Source organism: Furipterus horrens, unplaced genomic scaffold (genome assembly GCF_987537825.1).
Source record: "Furipterus horrens unplaced genomic scaffold, mFurHor1.1.pri manual_scaffold_3, whole genome shotgun sequence".
In the NCBI taxonomy this organism is placed as follows: Eukaryota; Metazoa; Chordata; class Mammalia; order Chiroptera; family Furipteridae; genus Furipterus; species Furipterus horrens.
The window spans coordinates 166,639,465-166,660,448 of record NW_028327173.1 but is presented as its reverse complement, the minus strand read 5'-3'; the positions used below and the strand labels follow the sequence as shown (position 1 = coordinate 166,660,448).

Sequence of the window (20,984 nt, the reverse complement as noted above, 5' to 3'; positions counted from 1 at the left end):
AACATTTTGATGTACCGGGATGATGCGCCAACCAACTGACCCACCCAGCCAGGTTAGGACAACCACTATTCTCATTTAAGTCTTTTTATGGACATGTATTTTTTGGGGGGATAAATTCTGAGGAGAGGAATTTTGGGTCATTGAGTAGGTATGTGTTTACTTTTGTAAGAAACTAGCAGACATCTTTCTAAATGATTGTTTCTTTTTATACTCCCACAGAAATTTGTGAGAGTTCTGGTTGCTCTGTATCCTTGCTCACATTTGGTGTTGTCAGTCTTATTTGTTTTAGCCATACTTGTGGTTGTATAATAGCATGTCTTTGTGTTTATAATTTGCATCTTTTTGATGAATAATGATGTTGAGTACTTTTCTTATGCTTATTAACGGTCCATATATCTTCTGTGAGTTTTTTTAAACATCCTTTGCCCATTTTAAAATTAGGTTATCTTTTTATTATTGAATTGTAGGAATTCTTTATGTATCTTGGTTGCCAGTCCTTTGTTGGATATATGTTTTGTGAGTATTTTGTCCCAGAGAACTTAGTCTTTAAGTACTTTTAAAAAAATAAATACTTATTGAGCACTTGCTAATTGCTAGACAACAGCAATAAACAAATTAGACAAAAACATTCTTGCCCTTTTGAAGTCATTGTAGTTCCTCATTATACAGACACAGAGACCAGTAAGAATGCTCCTTCAATGATCCAAGAGATGATGGCTTGGAGCAGGGTTAGCAATGGTGGTGGTAACTGTTTGGATTCTCGATTTTTTAATTTTTTATTGTTTTTCAATTACAGTTGTCCCATTTCCCCCCCTATTTCTACCCCCCACCCAGCCCACACCTTCTCCGACAGTCATTCCCCACACTGTTGTCCATGTCCGTGTGTCATTTATACATGTTCTTTGACTAGACCCTTCCCCTTCTCATCCCCCTTCTCTCCCTCCCCCCTCCCCCCTAATAACTGTTATTCTGTTCCTTGTTTAATTTTGTTCATTTGTTTGTGTTGTTCATTCGTCTCCTGTATCAGGTGATATATGGTATTTTTCTTTCATTGCCTAGCTTATTTCACTAAGCATAATTCTCTCTAGTTTCACCCATGTTATCGCAAATGGCAGGAGTTCTTTCTTTCTGCTGCATAGTATTCCATTGTGTAAATGTGCCACAGTTTTTTGATCCACTCATCTACAGATGGGCACTTAGGCTGTTTCCAGCACTCAGCTATTGTAAACAGTGCTGCTGTGAACATAGGGGTGCATAGGTTCTTTTGAATTGGGGTTTCAGGATTCTTCGGGTATAATCCTAGCAGTGGAATCGCTAGTTCAAAAGGCAGTTCTATTTTTAGTTTTTTGAGGTAATTCCATACTGTTCTCCATAGTGGCTGCACTAGTCTGCATTCCCACCAGCAGTGCACTAGGGTTCCCGTTTCTCCACATCCTCGCCAGCACTTGTTGTTTGTTGATTTGTTGATGATGGCCATTCATACTGGTTTAAAGTGGTATCTCATTGTGGTTTTTATTTGCATCTCTCTGATGGCTAGTGATGTTGAGCATTCTTTCATGTGTCTATGGACCCTCTGTGTATCCTCCTTGGAGAAGTGTTTGTTCAGGTCCTTTGCCCATTTTTTAATTGGGCTGTCTCTCATCTTCGTGTTGAGATGTGTAAGTTCTTTATATATTTTGGAGATCAATCCCTTGTCTGAGGTATCATTGGCAAATATGTTTTCCCACATGGTTGGTTTCCTTTTCATTTTGCTGATGTTTTCTTTTGCTGAGCAGAAACTCTAGTTTGATGTAATCCCATTTGTTTATTCTTTCCTTTATATCCCTTGCCTTAGGAGATGTATTGGTGAAAATATTGCTATGTGGGATATCTGAAATTTTTCTGCCTCTGTTTTCCTTGAGGACTTTTATGGTGTCACGGCTTACATTTAAGTCTTTGATCCATCTTGAGTTTGTTCTGGAGTGTGGTGTAAGTTGGTGATCTAGTTTCATTTTTTTGCATGTCCCTGTCCAGTTCTCCCAGCACCATTTGTTGAAGAGGCTCTTCTCCATTTTATGCTCCTTCCCCCTTTGTCAAATATTAGTTGACTGTATAGACCTGTGTTTATTCCTGGGCTCTCTATTCTGTTCCATTGATCCATATATCTATTCTTATGCCAGTCCTAGACTGTTTTGATCACAGTGGCTTTGTAGTATAGTTTGATGTCTGGTATTGTGATTCCTCCTGCTGTGTTCTTCTGTCTCAAGATTGCTTTGGCTATTTGGGGTCTTATTTGGTTCCATATAAGTTTTTGAAGTATTTGTTCTAGGTCTGTGAAATATGTCATTGGTATTTTAATAGGGATTGCATTGAATCTGTAAATTGCTTTGGGTGGTATGGACATTTTAATGATATTGATTCTTCCCATCCATGAACATTTATTTGTATCTTCCTTAATTTCTTTCTTCAGAGTTTTCTGAGTATAGGTCTTTTATCTCTTTGGTTAAGTTTATTCCTAGGTACTTTATTTTTCTTGTTGCTATAGTAAATGGGATTTTTTTTTTTTTTTTAGTTTCTATCTCTGATATTTTATTGTTGGTGTACAGAAATGCCTTTGATTTCTGTATACAGTTTTGCGAGTATTACGTTTCAGACCCCCACCCCCGCGAAGAAGGAACCTTACATTTATTCTACACTCTTAAGCCTATGTAACTTTAACAACATACGTATACAGTACCACGAAATCCTGCAATACATCGAAAAATCTGCGATAAATAATTAAATATAATATTTTTTAAAATCCCGCAATACAGTGAGGCCACGATAAGTGAACCGCCATATATCGAGGGACTACTGTATTGACTTTGTACCCTGCTATTTTGCCAAATTTGCTTATTATGTCGAGTAGTGTTTTTAGTGGAGTCTATAGGGTTTTGTATGTACACTATCATGTCCTCTGCAAATAATGACAGTTTTACTTACTCTTTTCCAATTTGGATGCCTTTTATTTCTTTTTCTTGTCTGATCACTGTGGCTAGAACTTCCAACACTGTGTTGAATAGGAGTGGAGAGAGTGGACATCCTTGTCTTGTTCCTGACCTCTGGGAGAATGCTTTCAGTTTTTGTTCATTGAGTATGATGTTGGCTTCAGGTTTCTTGTATATAGCCTTAATTATGTTTAGGTATGCTCCCTCTGTTCCCATTTTGCTGAGTGTTTTTATCATAAATGGGTGTTGTACTTTATCAAATGCTTTTTCTGCATCTATTGATATGATCATATGATTTTTGTCTTTCATTTTGTTTAGAATGGTGTATTATATATATTGATTTGCAAATATTAAACTATCCTTGCATCCCTGGGTTGAATTCCACTTGATCGTGGTGTATGATCTTTTTAATGTGTTGCTGGATTCTGTTTGCCAATATTTTGTTGAGAATTTTAGCATCTATTTTCATCAGTGATTTGGCCTGTAGTTTTCTTTCTGCGTTGTGTCTTGACCTTGTTTTGGAATTAGGGTAATACTGGCTTCATAGAAAGAGTTTGGGAGTTTTCCCTCTTCTTGGATTTTTTGGAATAGTTTGAGAAGGGTAGGTGTTAGTTCTTCCCTAAATGTTTTGTAAAATTTGCCTGTGAAGCCATCCGGTCCAGGGCTTTTTTGTGCCAGGGGTTTTTTGATTACTGTTTCAATTTCACTTTTTGTTATCAGTCTGTTCAGGCTTTCTACCTCTTCTTGATTCAGTTTTGGAAGATTATATGTTTCTATAAATTTGTCCATTTCATCTAGGTTGTCAAGTTTCTTGCCATACAGTTGCTTGTAGTGATTTCTTACAATCCTTTGTATTTCTGTGATATTGGTTGTGATTTCTCCTCTTTTGTTTCTGATTTTGTTTATTTGGGTCCTCTCTCTTTTTGTCTTGATAAGCCTGGGTAAAGGCTTGTCGATTTTGTTTATCTTTTCAAAGAACCAGCTTCTACTTTTGTTGATCTTGTGAATTGTTTGTTTAGTCTCTCTGTCATTTAATTCTACTCTGATCTTGATGATTTCCTTCCTTCTACCCGCCCTGGGCTTTGTTTGTTGTTGTTGTTCTAGTTCTTGTAGCTGTAGGGATGGATTTTTTATTTGAGATTCTTCTGTCTTTTTCAGGTAGGCCTGTATTGCTATGAACTTTCCTCTCAGGACTGCTTTTGCTGTGTCCCATAGGTTTTGGGCTGTTGTGTGTTCATTATCATTAGCTTTCAGAAACTTCTTGATTTCTTCCTTGATGTCATTGTTAACCCATTAATTATTTAATATCATGTTATTCATTCTCCATGAGTTTGAATGTCTTTGATTTTTTTCCTTGAGGTTGATTTCTAGTTTCAAGGCATTGTAGTCTGAGAAGATGCTTGATATAATTTCAATTTTCTTGAATTTGTTGAGGCTTGTTTTGTGTCCTACCATGTGGCCTATCTTTGAAAATGTCCCATGTACATTTGAAAAGAATGTATATTTTGCTTCTTTGGGGTGAAAAGTTCTATATATATCACTGAAGTCCATTTGATCTAGTGTATAGTTCAATGCCTCAATATTCTTGGTGTTTCTTTGCTTTGAAGATCTGTCTATTGTTGATAATGGGGTGTTAAAGTCCCCTACTATGAGTGTGTTGCTGTTATCCTTCTTGTAGTCTTCTAGTATTTTCCTCATATATTTGGGTGCTCCTGTGTTGGGTGCATATATGTTTACCAGGGTTATATCTTCTTGATGGATTGTTCCCTTCAGTATTATGAAATGCCCTTCTTTGTCTCTTTTTATGGCCTTTGCTGTGAAATCCGTTTTGTCTGATATAAGTATTGCTACACCAGCTTTTTTTCCATGTCCGTTTGCTTGGAATACTTTTTTCCATCCCTTCACTTTCAGTCTGTGTAAATCTTTTGTTTTGAGGTGTGTCTCTTGTAGACAGCATATACATGGTTCGTGTTTTCATATCCATTCCATTACCCTGTGTCTTTTGATTGGAGCATTTAGTCCATTTACATTTAAGGTTATTATTGACAGGTACTTATTCACTTCCCTTTGTTCCTGTGTTCCTCTCCCTGTCTCTTTTTCTTCTTTTTCTTAAAGCATTCCCTTTAGTATCTCTTGCAATGCTGGTTTGTGGTGATGTATTCTTTTAGTCTTCCTTTGTCTGGGAAACTCCTTATATCACCTTCCATTTTGAAAGAGAACCTTGCTGGGTAGAGTATTGTAGTTGTAGGCCTTTGTTTTTCATTGTTTGAACTATTTTTGCCATTCCCTTCTGGCTTGTAGTGTTTCTATTGAGAAATCCCTTGTACGTTATTTGCTGTTTTTCTCTTGCTGCTTTTAGGATTCTCACTTTGTTTTTGAATGTTGCCATTTTAATTATGATGTGCCTCGGAGTGGGCCTTTTTGGCTTCTTCTTCATTGGAACTCTCTGTGCTTTGTGGACTTGTATGACTTTTTCTCTCATTAAGTTAGGAAAATTTTCTCTCATTACTTTTTTAATCAGGTTTTCTATCCCATGCTCCTCTTCTTCACCTTCTTGTATCTCTATGATTTGAATATTTTTTCGTTTCATGTTGTCCAGCAGTTGTCTTACACCCTCTTCATTCTTTTCAGTCTTTTTTCCATTTTGTTGTATTATCTGGGAATTTTTTTCTACGTTGTCCTCTAACTCACTGATCTGATCCTCTGCCTCATTTAGCTTTTTTTTTTTTTTTAAGATTTTTATTTATTTTAGCCTGTTTTTGATTGATTGTACTGTGTTCTTCAGTTCAGAAATTGTATTCTTCATCTCTTCCTGGTTCTTATTGATAGTTTCTATGTCCTTTTTTATGCTGGTGTAGTTCTCCGTAAGTTCCTTATAGTTTCTTTTTTTTTTTTTTTTTTTTTCAGATTTAATGTGTTTTATTGATTAAAATATTACATTTCTGCCAATTTCCCTTCCCTCTGCTCCCCTCCACCCGGTGGCCCCCCTCCCTCCAGTTGTCCCCCCCTTTTAGATTATGTCCATTAGTTGTGCATACAGTTCCTCCCAACCTCTCTCCGTCTATTTCATCCCCTCCTACCATGATCCCCAATTCCTATATCATCTCCCTCCCTCTCCCCACTCCCCCTCCCTGTTGACCTCCCCCCAATATGCTTCCCGTACCCACAGTTCCTTTTCCACTCTCGTTGCCTGTTTAGTTTGCCTTTGTTTCATCTCCCTAGCTTCTGTTTTTTAAACCAGTCCCTTTAACATCTCATATAACAGTGGTTTGGATCTAATGAACTCTTTCAGTTTTATTTTGTCCTGGAAACACTTTCTCTGTCCTTCTATTCTGAATGACAGTTTCGCTGGATAGAGTATTCGTGGTTGTAGGTTTTGGATTTTCATTACTTTGAATATTTCTTGCCAGTCCCTTCTTGCCTGTAGGGTCTCCCTTGAGAAGTCAGCTGATAGTCTAATTGGGACCCCTTTGTACATAATTCTTTTCTTCTCTCTTGCTGCTTTTAAGATTCTCTCTTTATCTTTAATTTTTGACATTTTGATTATAATGTGTCTTGGAGTGGTTCTCCCTGGGTCCAGTCTCTTGGGAATTCTCCTTGCTTCCTGGACCTGCAAGTCTATTTCCTTCCCCAGGTCTGGAAAGTTCTCCTTTATTATATTTTCACTCAATTTTTCAAGTTCTAGTTCATCTTCCTCACTCTCTGGCAAACCAATGATTCTTATGTTGGGCCTTTTATAGCTGTCCCAGAGGTTTCTGATCCTCTCATTGTTGCTTCCCATTTCCTCTCTCTGCATTGGTTGACTGCTTGTTCCTTCTCCATATTCCAGTTTGTTGAAATGAACTCTGGATTTTTTTTCCTCACCATCTGTCTCGTATGTGGTTTTGTTCCTTTCGTTATGAATGTTTTTCGCTTCTTTCTTATCTTTTTCCTGCTCTTTTGTGAATTCTGTAAGCCACCTGATAACAATGGCCCAGAACTGAGCCTCTGACAGGTTTCTTATCTGTTCATCTGTCAGGTTCTCTATCTGTTGCCTGGTGAGCTGTGTCACCGGGATTTCTATAGTTGTCTGCCTCATTTTGACAGATGCTTTTTGTTTTCTTGGGCCGGCTGTAGGGGGCAGTGCCTGTGTACGCGTCACAATTCAGCGACCGGCGCCTGTCCTATTTCGCAGCCCTGTGGTGCTTTCTTTGGGGGCGGGGGTCCAAGATGGATTCACACAGTTATTCAGCTAGGAGACCGGGATCCGTCCTCCCGCCCCCCTGGGCCTCACTGTTCAAGGCGATGCGGTGGCTGCTTTCCGCAGCGCTGGGGTCGCGCACTGCCAGGGGCTTGACTGCCGCCGGGCTTTTTCGCCGCCCCGCCGCTGACCGCAAACAGCGCTGCCCTCTTTAACTCTTACCTGCCCAAATGGCACCGCTGGTTTATAACTTCATATGTTGGGCTTCCGTGTAGTTTTATTTTCTGGAATTTCTAGTTATCCTTTGTTTTGAAGTAGTTGTATTCCTCTCTAGTTGTAGAGGGAGACCTAGCATGTCCGTCTAAGCCTCCATCTTGGCCGGACAGTTCCTTATAGTTTCCATGGAGTTCTTTGTAATTCCCCTGGAGTTCGTTGTAGTTTTCTGTGAGTTTGTCAAGTTCATTGAGCTTCCTTATAACCATTCTTTTGAATTCCATGTCTGATAGTTGGCTTATGTCTGTTCCATCTATCTCTCTTTCTGAGGATTCCTCTTTTCCTTTCATTGGGAGGTTGTTTCTGTGTCTCCCTATGTTGGATGCTTCTTGTTTGTTTTTGTTTCTTGGACTTGTCTGCTTTGATTTCCCGCCTTAGTGGTATGAGATTCTGTATAGGAGACCTGGGGGATTCAGTGGTGCAGTCACTTTGATCTCTTGAGCCTGATGCTCTTGGGATGCCCTTTATGCGTTTGTTTAAGCTGTCTGGTTGTATTTCAGTTACTCTTTGGCAGATCCTTCCCTCTGGCTAGTTGATTGAGAGTCACTCTTCCCACCTTATCTTGAGTTCTTTTGTGGAGATGCTGTTAAAACATAAACACACAACCCAGGCAAGAAGCCCACACCGTCCAAAATATCCCCCACCCACAATCACACTATCAGCAGCAAATGAGCCAGTATTAATATAAATGTAAAGAGGTTAAGACTATTATAGTATAGGAGAAACGGATAGGAGTCGTTTTAAATGAAAGAAAGATGATTTCTGAGAAGGAAAATGATAGAATAATAATAGTAGCAAGTAGGGTCAAGGCCATGTGAGACAGTAAGTAGCATTTACATTGTATGTTGAAAAAGGGAAGGAAGAATGCAGCACGAAGTGAGAAAGTGGAAGTGTATAGTTCTAGGCTTATATGGCAGTTATATGCTATATGTTTAGTGTGAGAGGGAGGATAAACAAAGCAGACAAACAGACAAAAAAAAATTAAAGAAGAAGAATAGGAGGGAGAGAAGGTAGGAAACAGATTAAAGAGTTTTTACCCAGTGCAACCTTTGGGCGCTGTCTTCTTTTTCTGGATCCGCCCCTGGTCAAAATTCCATGGGTTTCCAGTCTTTCCTTGCTGGCGCCTGTGAGGAGATACAGCTTGATTCTGGGGTTGCTATTCTCTCACTTGTGGGCCTGCCGCCGCCGCTCTGCTGTGAGCCGCACTTAGTTGAGTCCCCTCCCTCCGGTCCTGCGGCGCCCTCAGCCCTCCTCAGGCTTGTCTAGCAATGCTGTTCTGCTGGAGGGCCAGCGCGCGCATGCCAGTAGTCCCTGCCCAGCCTTGGGTCCTGTCTCTGCTCCTCCAAAAACATCTCTGTGTTGCCTCCAAGCTGCAGCACCGGCCTGTGTCCCTGCCTGTACGCCCGCGTGTGCCACTTGCCTGCCTGGGGTCCCTACCGAGTCTGCAGTTCCCCCGCAGCTTTCCCATATGGGCCCCTCTCCCCTGCTCAGTTCTGCTTTTTTGTTTGGTGGAGCCTTGGTGTGAGTGCCCAGGGCGCAGAATTGTCAGCCCAGGGTTGCCAGCCGAGGGAGTCCCCACCTAGACTCAGTTCATACAGTTTCTCACAGTCTGGGCTGTTCACTGTCTTCCCACGCCTCTGGCTGTTTCAGCCAAACCTTCTCGTTTAATCCCTCCGGGACTTTGCTGGTCGGTGTGCCTATGGCAGGGGGAAGCTTCCCAGCAAATCCCGGCTAATGAGCGGGTCAGCACCTGCCCCTTTTGGGTGAGGTGTGGCAGAGGTGCGGGGCTGGGAAGCTCAGCGACTCCGCTTGGAGAACGCGCGGACTGAGCTTTCTGCCCTCTTTCACACCGCTCCCACACTCGCTTCTTGTTTGCGCTATCTGAAATCCACACTCACTCCTCTCCGTGTTTGTACTCCAAGTCCTTCCGCAATGGGAGCAAGCAGACAACACTACTACCTACTCTGCCGCCATCTTTTCTCTCCTCAGATTCTCGATATTTTTTGAAAGTAGGCTGACCAATTGAATTTAGAGTATAAGAGAAGGAGGAATCAATGATGACTCCCAAGTTTTTTGCCAAAGGAACTAGAAGAGTAGAGTTGCCACTAATTAATTAATTAATTTAAAAAATTATGTATTGATTTGAGAGAGAGAAACGTAGATCTTTTGTTCCACCTATTTGTGCATTCATTGGTTGACCCCTGCATGTGCCCCAACTGGGGATCAAACCAGCAACCTAGGCACATAAGGATAGTGCTCCAATCAAGTGAGCCTCCCGGCCAGGGCCAGGTTGCCATTTATTGAAATGAGGAAGTCTGCAGAAGAATAGGTTTGGGAGGAGGGGTGGTACTGTTAGATTAGGACTTGAGTTTTGAATATGTTGAGTTTGAGATGCCTATTAGATAGCTACATGGAGAAGTGAGGTGGGCAATAGTATTTATGAATTTGGACTTCATCGAGGAGGTCTGGTTTGAAGATACAAATTTGGGAGTAATCAGCATGTAGAACTCACTGTTATACCAACAGTGGGACCGAAACTAATTTTTAAAATAAAAATTTTATTGTGAGATAATTTTAGATTTACACAAAAGTTGCAAAGATAATGCAGAGTTCCCATATGACCTTCACCCATTTTCCCCTACTATTATCTTATGTAACCATGGTACAATACTGTTAACGAGTCCAGACTTTATTTGTAATATAAGATGGAAGTTTAAAAACATTTTATGAATTATTCATATAAGTTTGACTGCTTTTTTTTCTTCCTTTACAGAACTAATGGCCAAAGAGTAAATCAACATGGCAACTATGGTTCCACCAGTGAAACTGAAATGGCTTGAACACCTCAATAGTTCTTGGATTACAGAGGACAGTGAATCTATTGCTACAAGAGAGGGGGTTGCTGTTTTATATTCTAAACTGGTCAGTAATAAGGAAGTAGTACCTTTGCCCCAACAAGTTTTGTGCCTCAAAGGACCACAGCTGCCAGACTTTGAACGTGAGTCTCTTTCAAGTGATGAGCAGGACCACTATTTGGATGCTCTTCTTAGTAGCCAGCTAGCACTAGCGAAGATGGTATGTTCAGATTCCCCATTTGCTGGGGCACTTCGAAAACGACTGCTTGTACTTCAGCGTGTCTTTTATGCACTTTCTAATAAATACCACGACAAAGGCAAAGTGAAACAGCAGCAGCATTCTCCGGAGAGCAACTCTGGTTCAGCAGATGTCCATTCTGTTAGTGAACGTCCCCGGTCAAGCACTGATGCACTTATAGAAATGGGTGTTCGAACTGGTCTAAGTTTATTATTTGCACTTCTAAGACAAAGTTGGATGATGCCTGTGTCGGGACCTGGTCTCAGTCTTTGCAACGATGTTATTCATACTGCAATTGAAGTTGTGAGCTCGTTACCGCCATTATCTTTAGCCAATGAAAGCAAGATTCCTCCTATGGGCTTGGACTGCTTATCACAAGTAACAACATTTCTTAAAGGAGTAACTATTCCCAATTCTGGGGCAGACACTCTAGGTCGTAGATTAGCTTCTGAGTTGCTGCTTGGTTTAGCAGCTCAGCGAGGCTCTTTGAGGTATCTTCTTGAATGGATAGAAATGGCTTTAGGGGCTTCAGCAGTTGTAAATTCCTTGGAGAAAAGCAAATTACTATCAAGCCAGGAAGGAATGATCAGCTTTGACAGCTTTATGACGATATTAATGCAGATGAGGCGTTCTTTGGTATGTATTATAAATCTTAACTTAAAAATGTTTAACAATTTTGGGAAAAGTCAACCAAGCCTTTAATGAATTTGTGGTAATAATGAATGATTTGAGAGTTCTGATGATTGTGAGGTTACTTAAATATTTTATATACTTTGAGTGAAGAAACTTTTATACAAGTTGATATGAATATGTAATTCAACGACAGGCTAGTTAGTACAGTTAAGACCATTGGATTAGGAGTCAGGATTGTAGTTTAGTTTTATGTGAATTTGGGAAATTCATTTCACTTTTTTGTGTTGTAATAAACTTATGTAAAATGAATGTGGAGGTCTTTTGAACAAAATCTCTGCTTTTATCCTTCTCACTTTTATTAGTCATTGAGCCAAGTGTTACTGTAGGTCCTAGGGATACAGTCTAATAAGGGAATCAGACATTAACTATGTAATTTCAGGTAGTGAGAAGTCCTAAGAAATAAAATTAGGGAAAGGGAGTCTATCATACAAAACTATAAGCTCAGGGCAGACAGAGAGTGGAGAGGGGAAAGGTGTGCTGTTAATGTGGTCAGGGAAGGACTCCGAGTTGTGACGTTTGAGCAGAGACCTGAATGAAGGGGAGTAATGAGCTAATAAGCAATGATCTGTGGAAAAGAGTATATTGTTCCTGGAAGAAATTAATTGCTTAATTATCATTAAGAAAGTAGCCTTGAGTATTCTCATTAAAGAATAAACAATAAATTATAGTGTAATATGACCAATTTCAAGAATTTTTAAGACTGAAATGTAATGCCTTAATGAAAACCAATAATAAAAATTCAAATTAAGAATATATATTTAGCTGTGGCTCAGTGGCAAGGTTGGAGCAGGTTTGATTCTCTGGCAAGGTACGTAAGTAGTTGCAGGTTCAGTTCCCTGTCAGGGTGCGTGCAGGAGGCAACTGATCAATGTTACTCTTTCACATTGATGTTTCTCCCTCTCTCTCTTCCTTCCTCTCTCTCTAAAATTATTAAAGTTATCCTTGGGTGAGGATTAAAAAATAAAACTACAGAATACAAATTTAGAATATGAAGACTGAAACATTTATAAACATTTAATTTCAATTGGGTTGCATTGATCAGTCTCTTTAGTATCCTTTATTATCAAATATCAATTAACAGATTGAGTTAAAATAACTAAAAATGCCACTTATAAATTATGTATGTATATTTCAAGACCCCCCCCCCCCGCGCACACACACAAAAAAGTGGAAAGCTCTTGGATCAACAGAAATGTTTCATAAAAACAAGTATATTGAATATATTTTAAAACCAGGGCATTTCATTTTCACCTGTTTTGAATTGAATGGTAAATGATGAAGTCATTTTTTACAAAACACTTTACTATAAATAAGTACTTGGAGATTTTAGATCATAAGATCTGTGAAAATTTGAATTTCTTAATGTTAAACAGAATTAAGACAAGAGAAGCATACAGTTCAGTATATGGAATGTTGCCAGGGCCCTATGATCTTCACCTGAAGTGCAATGTAAGAGCTGCAGATGCAATAATTAAGAAAGGTTTGAGGGAACAGCTATGAAAAGCAATTAGGTCCCTTTCTGTTTTCTTGTTCAGCATTTAAACCTACTTGCACATCTATTTTTCGAATTTTATTTTCTGATCTTAGTACTTTCTGGTAACATTCTCTAAATTTACACTGCTTTCAAACATGTAATGCCATTTAATGACCCGAAATAATATATCTACTCATGGTCATGTTTTAGTATTTCTGGGGGAGTGGCTTAATTCATTTTGCAGTCTATTTTGCATTGTCTTGTTACAAAGGAAATATATTAGTGATTGCACAATCTATATGATTATCTGTGCTTGCTCATGGTGTATTTTCCTTCTTAAAATGCTAAATTCCTAAGTCAGAGGCTTCTTCCTCACTTTACCCTCTAAGGCTTTATTGTACAATATTATACCTTACTGGAAAGAAGGTGCTCCAGGAAACTAGATTGCTTTCCTCAGTCTCTGTTCAGCCTCATTGTCTTTTAGCATTCTGGAAATAGGTTTGTATTAATATTTGGCTATTAGTTTAAACTGGCTCTGTAAACTTAAGAAATATTTATAGAACATATCTTTACTTATGTAATATGTTTTAATCTTCATTCAATTGACCTATATCTAAGCCATTTCATTCCTTTTTTGGCTTCTTTTATTAACTGCTCCCCAATATTTGCAGTTAGGGAGGAGGAAGACCAACTTTTGTTGTGTGCCTACTACCTACCTGGTGGTCTATATATGCACTGTATCATTAAATTATCTTGTTAATCTGTAAGGTGGATATTATGTATGCTTATCTTAAGGATGAAGGAACTGTGACAGCTATCCACAGTTACACATCCGTTTGGCAAAAGAACTAGATGTATAATGTGTACCTTTGATTAAGCACTTATGGGCCAGGTACAATGTTAACTAATTTCTCCAATGCTGAGTCTGTCTGTAAGGCCCATGTTTCTTTTTCTGGCCCCTGAGCATGTTAAATCGATTTATTATTTTTTTCTTTGAAGGCCTACCTTAAAGTAGATTGAAAATATAATAAACTTATTTTATTGCTGGATTCCTAGTTTCTCTTCACTTGGCCTCTTTCATTCCTGGACAGAAATGTCAAATACAGCTAGTCAGAAAGGGCCCTCCTCTTTACCTTCCCTAACTGTACCCTATAATATAGCTCCTTGTTAGGACAGCATACCCTGGAAAACTAGATTGCTTTCCTCAGCATTCTGGTTCTCTTCTGGAGAAGAATTTTGGGTGTGTGCTTGGTTTAGTTTGGCTATCAAAGTCACCACAGGCCTACATTAGATTGAATTTATTAAATCATATTGATTTTAGGGGAAAGAAATGGTTATTTAATTGAATTTTATATTTAATATTCCTTTCTTGCACAGTAAGCAGAAGAGTCTAATGCTCTTGGTCTCCAGAACCTATGTTTCTTACACTTTACAGTAGTGTCTTGAGAACTCAGAAAATATCTAGAACCTCTCCTAGTGCACTGAACCACTACCTACCCTGATTATCTCTGTCTTAAGTTTCTGTACCCCTGTACAACTGGGATAAAACTTATCCCCAACCTAGAAGTTAGAGAGAGAGACACATAACCATCAATTGAGTATTTGGCATAGGACTAGCAAAAATAAATTTAATCTGTAAATTATATTTACTTGTGTGATTTTTAAATTCTGGTACCCACACACATAATAATCACGTTTGAGTGGGAGTGCACAAGATACTCATTAACTTACATTAAATAAAGAGTGGGAAATAATGTTAGTGTACATCTTTGAATTCCAAACAAATAAACAACAATAAAACATTGACATTTGATGCCATTAGGTGTTTACTGAGCACTGTGTGCCAGATACTGTGAGGCACTGCGTTAAAAAGGTGAATAAGCTTTGTAGCATCCATGCCCTCAGCCAGCTCACAGTTTAAGGAAAGAAATGCATGGACGTTTCAAATTCATGGTAATAGGTCATAGTAGAGGACTGTACAGGGAGGAGGCAGTGGGTCACAGGAGGAGGGCTGGAAGGGAAGGGGCAAAATTGCCTCATGGAAGAAGGACCCTTGAGCATAGGTGAAAAGTAGGAAGAGTTTGCCTACAAACATGATGTGTGTCAGTGAGAAGACTGGAAAATTTTTTAGCTGAGAGGACCAGAATTCACAAAGTGACCGAGGTGTGGAAGAGCTGGCCCTGGATGTGTGGGGTGGAATGGGATGGGTTAAGGCTGCCAAGTTAGGCAGGACTTTGTATCCCATGCTATGTGGGGTTTTGAGACTTGATGGTGTGGGCATTGGGGAGTCATTGAAGCAATTTTAAGTAGAGTAAAGCCAGATGACAAGAGCATAAATGTACTCCATCCAGCCTTATGTTCTTGTCTGAATATCTTAAAAGAACAAATATGAAAAAAATAAAAGGTATTACATTTTTTTCAATAGTAGGTATTTAAAAGAAAGATAATTAAATGAAGACTCATGAAACTATTAACTTGTTATTTGTATTTCTACTTTATCTCTGGACCATTGAACTTTCTATGATATGTTAATGTATAAAGTTATACATTTAATGTGCTGTATTTTTCAAAATTTAATTTCTTTAAGAATGCCTAGGTATAGTATATTTACAAAATGCATTAAGAATTCAGTATGAAATGGGTTTTAAATATATCTTTTTGTAATTTTCTTTTCTTTCCTTTTTTTAATGGAATCTATTGGGGTGACACTGGTTAACACAATTATAAAGGTTTCAGATGCACAATTCCACAACACATCATCTGTATACCATATTGTGTGTTCACCACTCCAAATCTAGAGATTTCTTTAATCCTAATTGACTGGGACTAGTCTCTCTCTTAAATATTGACATTTTGGGAAGCACAGAATATAGTGGCAGCCACTGCAGACAGTGTTTGGAGGATATTTTATTCGTTTCTTATTTTTAAATTTAGTGAGAATTTATTAAAGACTCCTTGTATTTTCTCTTTTTTTCTCAGTGTACATGATGCAAAATACAATAACTGCAACCAGTTTGAGTTCTTACTGTATATTAGGAACTGTGTTAAGCATGTTTTATATGTAATTTCAGTTAATCCTCCAAATAGTCCTAAATAATACAGGCATTATTTCTGGTTAAGGATAAGGGATCTTATCCTTGAGTCACACAGACAAGAAGTGATGGAGCTTAGATTTAAACCCAGGTCTGTTATGAAAACTTTATGTAGTTTTTAACATTTTCCTCTATATTGTAGAAAGGCTAAAAAAAGGGATTATGACGGTCCTGGTGAAAGCTCTTAGAAAGATAAAACAGGCTGCTGTTCTTCATCTGCTGTTGGTTTTGTGATCACTAGAAGTGACCTTTAAATAATGGAGCCAAAGATTACAACTTTGTTTTTACCAAGTATGGAATTTGGAGAGGCTGTGCCCCAAAGTATTTGCTGATATAGCAACACCTTGCATGTCTTAAGGACTAGTTAATTTGAAACACTCCAGACCTGTAAGTGGCTCTCTAAAGCCTTACTGTTTAAAGTGTGAGCCCCAGACAGCAGCATTGGCATCACCTGGGAGCTTGTTAAGAAATGCAGTCTCAGGTCCCCATCTATATTTATTGAATTGGAATTTGTATTTTAAGATCTCTAGATAATTCATGTCTTTTTTAAAATTTGAGAAGCACCACCTGAACAATTACAAAGAAAAACTGGTTTGGCAGTAGCGGGTTAGTACCTGGTTATTCAGTGGTAAGCAGCCAACATGTTCATTTCTTGCATTGTTTAGGAATTCTGTTGATTAAAATAGTTTGAATTGATAAAATCATCTCAGAGTTGGATGGGACCTTACAGGGCATCTAGGCCAATCATTCCTCCACAGTAGAGGGTATGCTTTTCTATGGTATATCTGCCATGTTACACATCTGTTCGTGTTATAAAAATATAAATATTTTTATGACATAGTATCCTTTGAAATAAATCTACTGATGAACATTTCACAATTATAAAATTGACAAATTAGAGAAAGACTTGACATTAGTGATCTGAGGATTTAAGATTATGGGAATTTGAAGGAGCAGTGAAGATCAAGTTCATTTTCTGGTTTATCATTTTTCAATGAAAGAAGGATTTCTGGTCATAGCCTTTGGGCCATACTGTGGAGAGTAGGATTTATAATTGCTCAGCTGTGCTAGGGAAAAGATGCTTTGTTACTAGTGTAGTCAGCTGCATGAATTGACTTACATGTTTGTGCTGAAACTAAAAAGAGAGGGCCAGACTTTCTGTTCTGGTCAGTGTCATCACTCAGGTTGGATATGTTCTTATACTTGATGGGCAAGGCAGCCCCAGGGGAGTAGAATACTTCCTGGGACCCTCATTTACTACATGTTGTCCCCCCACAAAGAATGTGTAATTGGCAAAATTCTGCCTCCTTGACAGTTTCTGGGTAGATCTGTGACCTTTAGAACAAATTACTGTTTTTTAAAAAAATTTACCCATATAGGTTTTTGTTTTTGTTTGTTTTTTTGTTTTTAAGATTTTATATATTTATTTTCAGAGAGATGGGAAGGGAGGAAGAAAGAAAGGGAGAGAAACATCAATGTGTGGTTGCCTCTTGCATGCTTCCAATTGGGGACCTGGCTTACAATCCAGGCACATGCCCCAACCGGGAATTGAACCCATGACCCCTTGGTTCATAGGCCAGCACTCAATCCACTTAGCCACACCAACCAGGGCACAGATTACTATTTAATAAGGTTATCAGTGATGGACTGGCACTTAATTTAATGTTTTACTCTACAGCCACATCTTTTATAATATTAATATGTAAAAGTTGGTTTCATGACCTAATGTTCAGATTTGATCTTAATGTACATAATCATCTAAACAGTTCCTCAGATGTTTTGTGGAGTATTTAAGTGATTTTAATACATATATCTCTCTTCTTCCCCACAATGTTTTAATTATAGGGTTCATCTGCTGATCGGAGTCAGTGGAGGGAACCAACCAGAACATCTGATGGCTTATGCTCACTCTATGAGGCAGCTTTATGTCTCTTTGAAGAGGTATGTAATAATCGTGGCTTTTACATTGAAAATAACTTTGTGTTAAAATGCTGTATCATGTATTTATCTCTTAAAAATACCCTCTTCAACCTCTGAAAAGGATACAAAAGAAAGTGACATCAGTGGTTGTCTCTGGAAAGTGGAGCCAGAGTGTCTGGCATCAAGGATGGGAGACATAGTTTTCAGTGTATACCTTTTTATTCATTTTGAGCTTTGTATTATGTGAAGGTAACTGTAATTTAAAACATTTAAAAATTATAGGAAGACATACAAATAAATGTATGATTTAATTATCATTTTTTAAAAAGTCTTCTAATCTATTCCCAGGTAAGGAAGTAAAACTTTATTCTACTATCTTGGTGTATTGGAATGATGCTCATAACAAACTGAGTTACCCAGCCGGGGCCCCATTTGACTTTTCTAAACACTGATTTTTATTTTACTAGGTTTCAGTTTAATGAATTGGTCTCCTTTCATCCTCCATACTTGACCTTATTGATTTCATTTGCAAAACATTATTATAAACTGGTAGATTTAAACCTATTGGAGTTTCAATCCATTGAATTATTATCTGTAGTGAAGCTCATATTGTTTCATCTTTGACCTTCCTCCCTATATTGTTTTTGTGTAAGGTTAAAAAAAAAAAGGTGGTTTCTTAGTGTGTTCCCTTCCCCAACTGTCATTTTGACCTTCTTTGTCTTTCCTCTCTGTTGTCTATATTCTGCTCAATTTTTATTTCACTCCCAGTATATTCTCCTCGGTGTGGATGCTCTGTCCTGTAAGGAAGTCTTAGCTTATCAGTCTCAAGAGTTCACAAGAGCTAGATTGCTCTAGTTTCTTTTAAAGTTCTCTTCATGTACCCCTTGCACTTACCTGCTACCATAGAGGGCACAGCTCTTCCCAGTTGTAACTACTCTTCTTAGTTTGGCTCACTTTTCTTTCCAGTGAGCACCTGTTTGTTTGTTTTTTGTTTTTTTTCCGTTTCTGAGGTCTGTCAGATACTTTATTGCTTCTCCCAGTACAGATGTCATAGCCATACAGATTTGTGTTTGATGGTGGTTTGTCCGCACCTGCTTACATTTTGGAGTTTTTGGAGCTATCCTTGTTGCCTAGTTTTGTTTTGAATGCTAAGCATGGGTTTGAAGTTTTGCCTTCTAGTTGCTCTGTGTAGTAATTCAGAGTGTTTAGAAAATTATGTTGCTCCTGCTATCCTACCCACCTCCCAGTTGTTTAAAAAAGAATCACATTTATAAGCTCTGTTAGTAGATTTTTTTCTGCCTTCCTCCTCTTATTTTTTTGGTTGGGGGGAGACTGTGATTTTTCTTATAAGCTGTATTATAGTAATAGATCTTTAGATAAAAAACTAACCTGCTTGAACCCACCATATTCCTTTGGTCTCCAGCACAATTTCAGACCTTTTGTTAGAGACTGTCATCCTTCCCTTATTATTGCATGTACTATATGTTCTCAAAACTGTCCTCATGTTCACTGGAAAATCTTTGTCTAACACATACTATTTTATTGTGGATGCTGTTTAAAGATACTGACTAAAATGATCTCTTTCATTTAATGGGCGGGTAATCAAATATATTGACTTCCGAAAATTCTTCTTTTATTGTTTTATCTGATTCAGGAAAAAAACTAAAAGGCATTCAACCTATTGGCAACAGCTATCTTAAGAGTTAATGGAGCTCATATAAGTCAATAAAAATGTTCATTAAGTCTAATAAATAAGTAGAAGTTAGTGGTGAACAAATAGATGGAAAAATTTTAGTTCTGTTGATAATAAGGAAATGAAGTTGAAATAATGCATCCTCTTTTCTATACTTAAGTTTGCAAGAAAATTAAAAGCACAATACTTGATATGGATGCAATGAGAACTTGTACTCACTTATCAGTCTGCTCCTTGGTTAGGGTAACTGGGATGGCCACCTTGGGTCCTATGCTTTTGGTGGGGTTGGTAGTGCTCAGGGAAGAAGCTTGGATTTTTAAAAAGCGTTATGAATGGCAACAGAATTTACCATCATATTCAACACAAATGGTAAATAAATATAGTAGTTCCTTTTCTGAGTTTTCTTTAGGTCTACTAAGGAAGTAATAAACAATATAGTAACAAATATATTCTTAAAAATGGCTTATATTGCAAGTAAGTAGAAAGACTAAATGTCATGTTAAAGGAAAGTGGTTAAATAGTGACTTTTACATGAGATGTAATAGGATCAGTTCAATAGATTAGATAGTCATGTGGAAATTTTTGCATGAGTCTTTTGTATCATCACTTTTATATAGCCACTGTAATAACTGTGTTAAAGAACATGTAAAATTCTAGAAGGACATGTAAAAAAATAACATTTATTGTAATACGGTGAGGGGATTATAAATGGTGTTTTTTCGACTTGTTAAGCTTTGTTTTTCTATAATGCTGTTGTATACAGTAATAAAATTTTTAGTTAAAAAGACTTGCTTGTGTATCTCCATCTCCCCATTTAGGCCATCTTTATTTGTATCTTTTAGTGGTTATTCTACAGTAATATATAGTCTAGCCATCAGTATTTAAGACTGAATGTGTTTTTAAGTTATTTGAGCAGTTGAGAGTTTTAGAAGTAGGAAAGTCAACAGTGATTTCAGAATATATGTTAAAATACTTAAAAAGTATCTTGATAATTCATTGTATGTTTTTTATTTTAATAGGTTTGCAGAATGGCTTCTGATTATTCAAGAACATGTGCTAGCCCAGATAGCATTCAGACTGGTGATGCTCCAATTGTCTCGGAAACCTGTGAGGTTTATGTTTGGGGGAGCAATAGTAGCCATCAGTTGGTAGAAGGCACACAGGAGAAAATATTACAGCCCAAACTGGCTCCCAGTTTCTCTGATGCTCAGACAGTGAGTTCTCTTCATACCGTAGAAATTGGTAGATAACAGAGTTTGCATTAAATAATGTTGAGTGTTTTTTAAATGAGTGAAGATTTTTGATGGTTTCTTCTCTGTATTGTTTCTCTACAATATTGTGTCAGATTTTTCATTTTAATAGAAAATAATGTTTTTAACCCTGTTTCCCCAACACTATTTCCAAGTTTCAAAAAATTAAATTGGGATCAGAATTTTTAGAAGAATTATGAATGGAAACATACTTACCATTATATTTAACACAAATGATATGTAAGTCTAAATAAAAACTAGAATTTTCCCTTTGCCAGATTGGCATTTCATTTTCCTATTAAGATCACTTTTTTTTTAACATTTGTAACTACCTCTTATCTAAGCTAGAA

General features: G+C 37.8%; 1 protein-coding gene across 3 annotated transcripts in view; it reads left to right on the top strand.

Moving 5' to 3' along the window:
- The window catches only part of HERC1 (HECT and RLD domain containing E3 ubiquitin protein ligase family member 1), a 182,888-nt gene that overhangs the window by 28,227 nt on the left and 133,677 nt on the right, over window positions 1-20,984 (top strand). For all 3 annotated transcript variants that reach the window (XM_090270740.1, XM_090270738.1, XM_090270739.1), the window contains exons 3-5: window positions 10,193-11,148; window positions 17,617-17,712; window positions 20,404-20,598. In XM_090270740.1, the coding sequence (XP_090126866.1) occupies window positions 10,219-11,148; window positions 17,617-17,712; window positions 20,404-20,598 (1,221 nt within the window). In that variant the 5' untranslated portion in view covers window positions 10,193-10,218. The remainder of the gene's footprint in view (window positions 1-10,192; window positions 11,149-17,616; window positions 17,713-20,403; window positions 20,599-20,984) is intronic.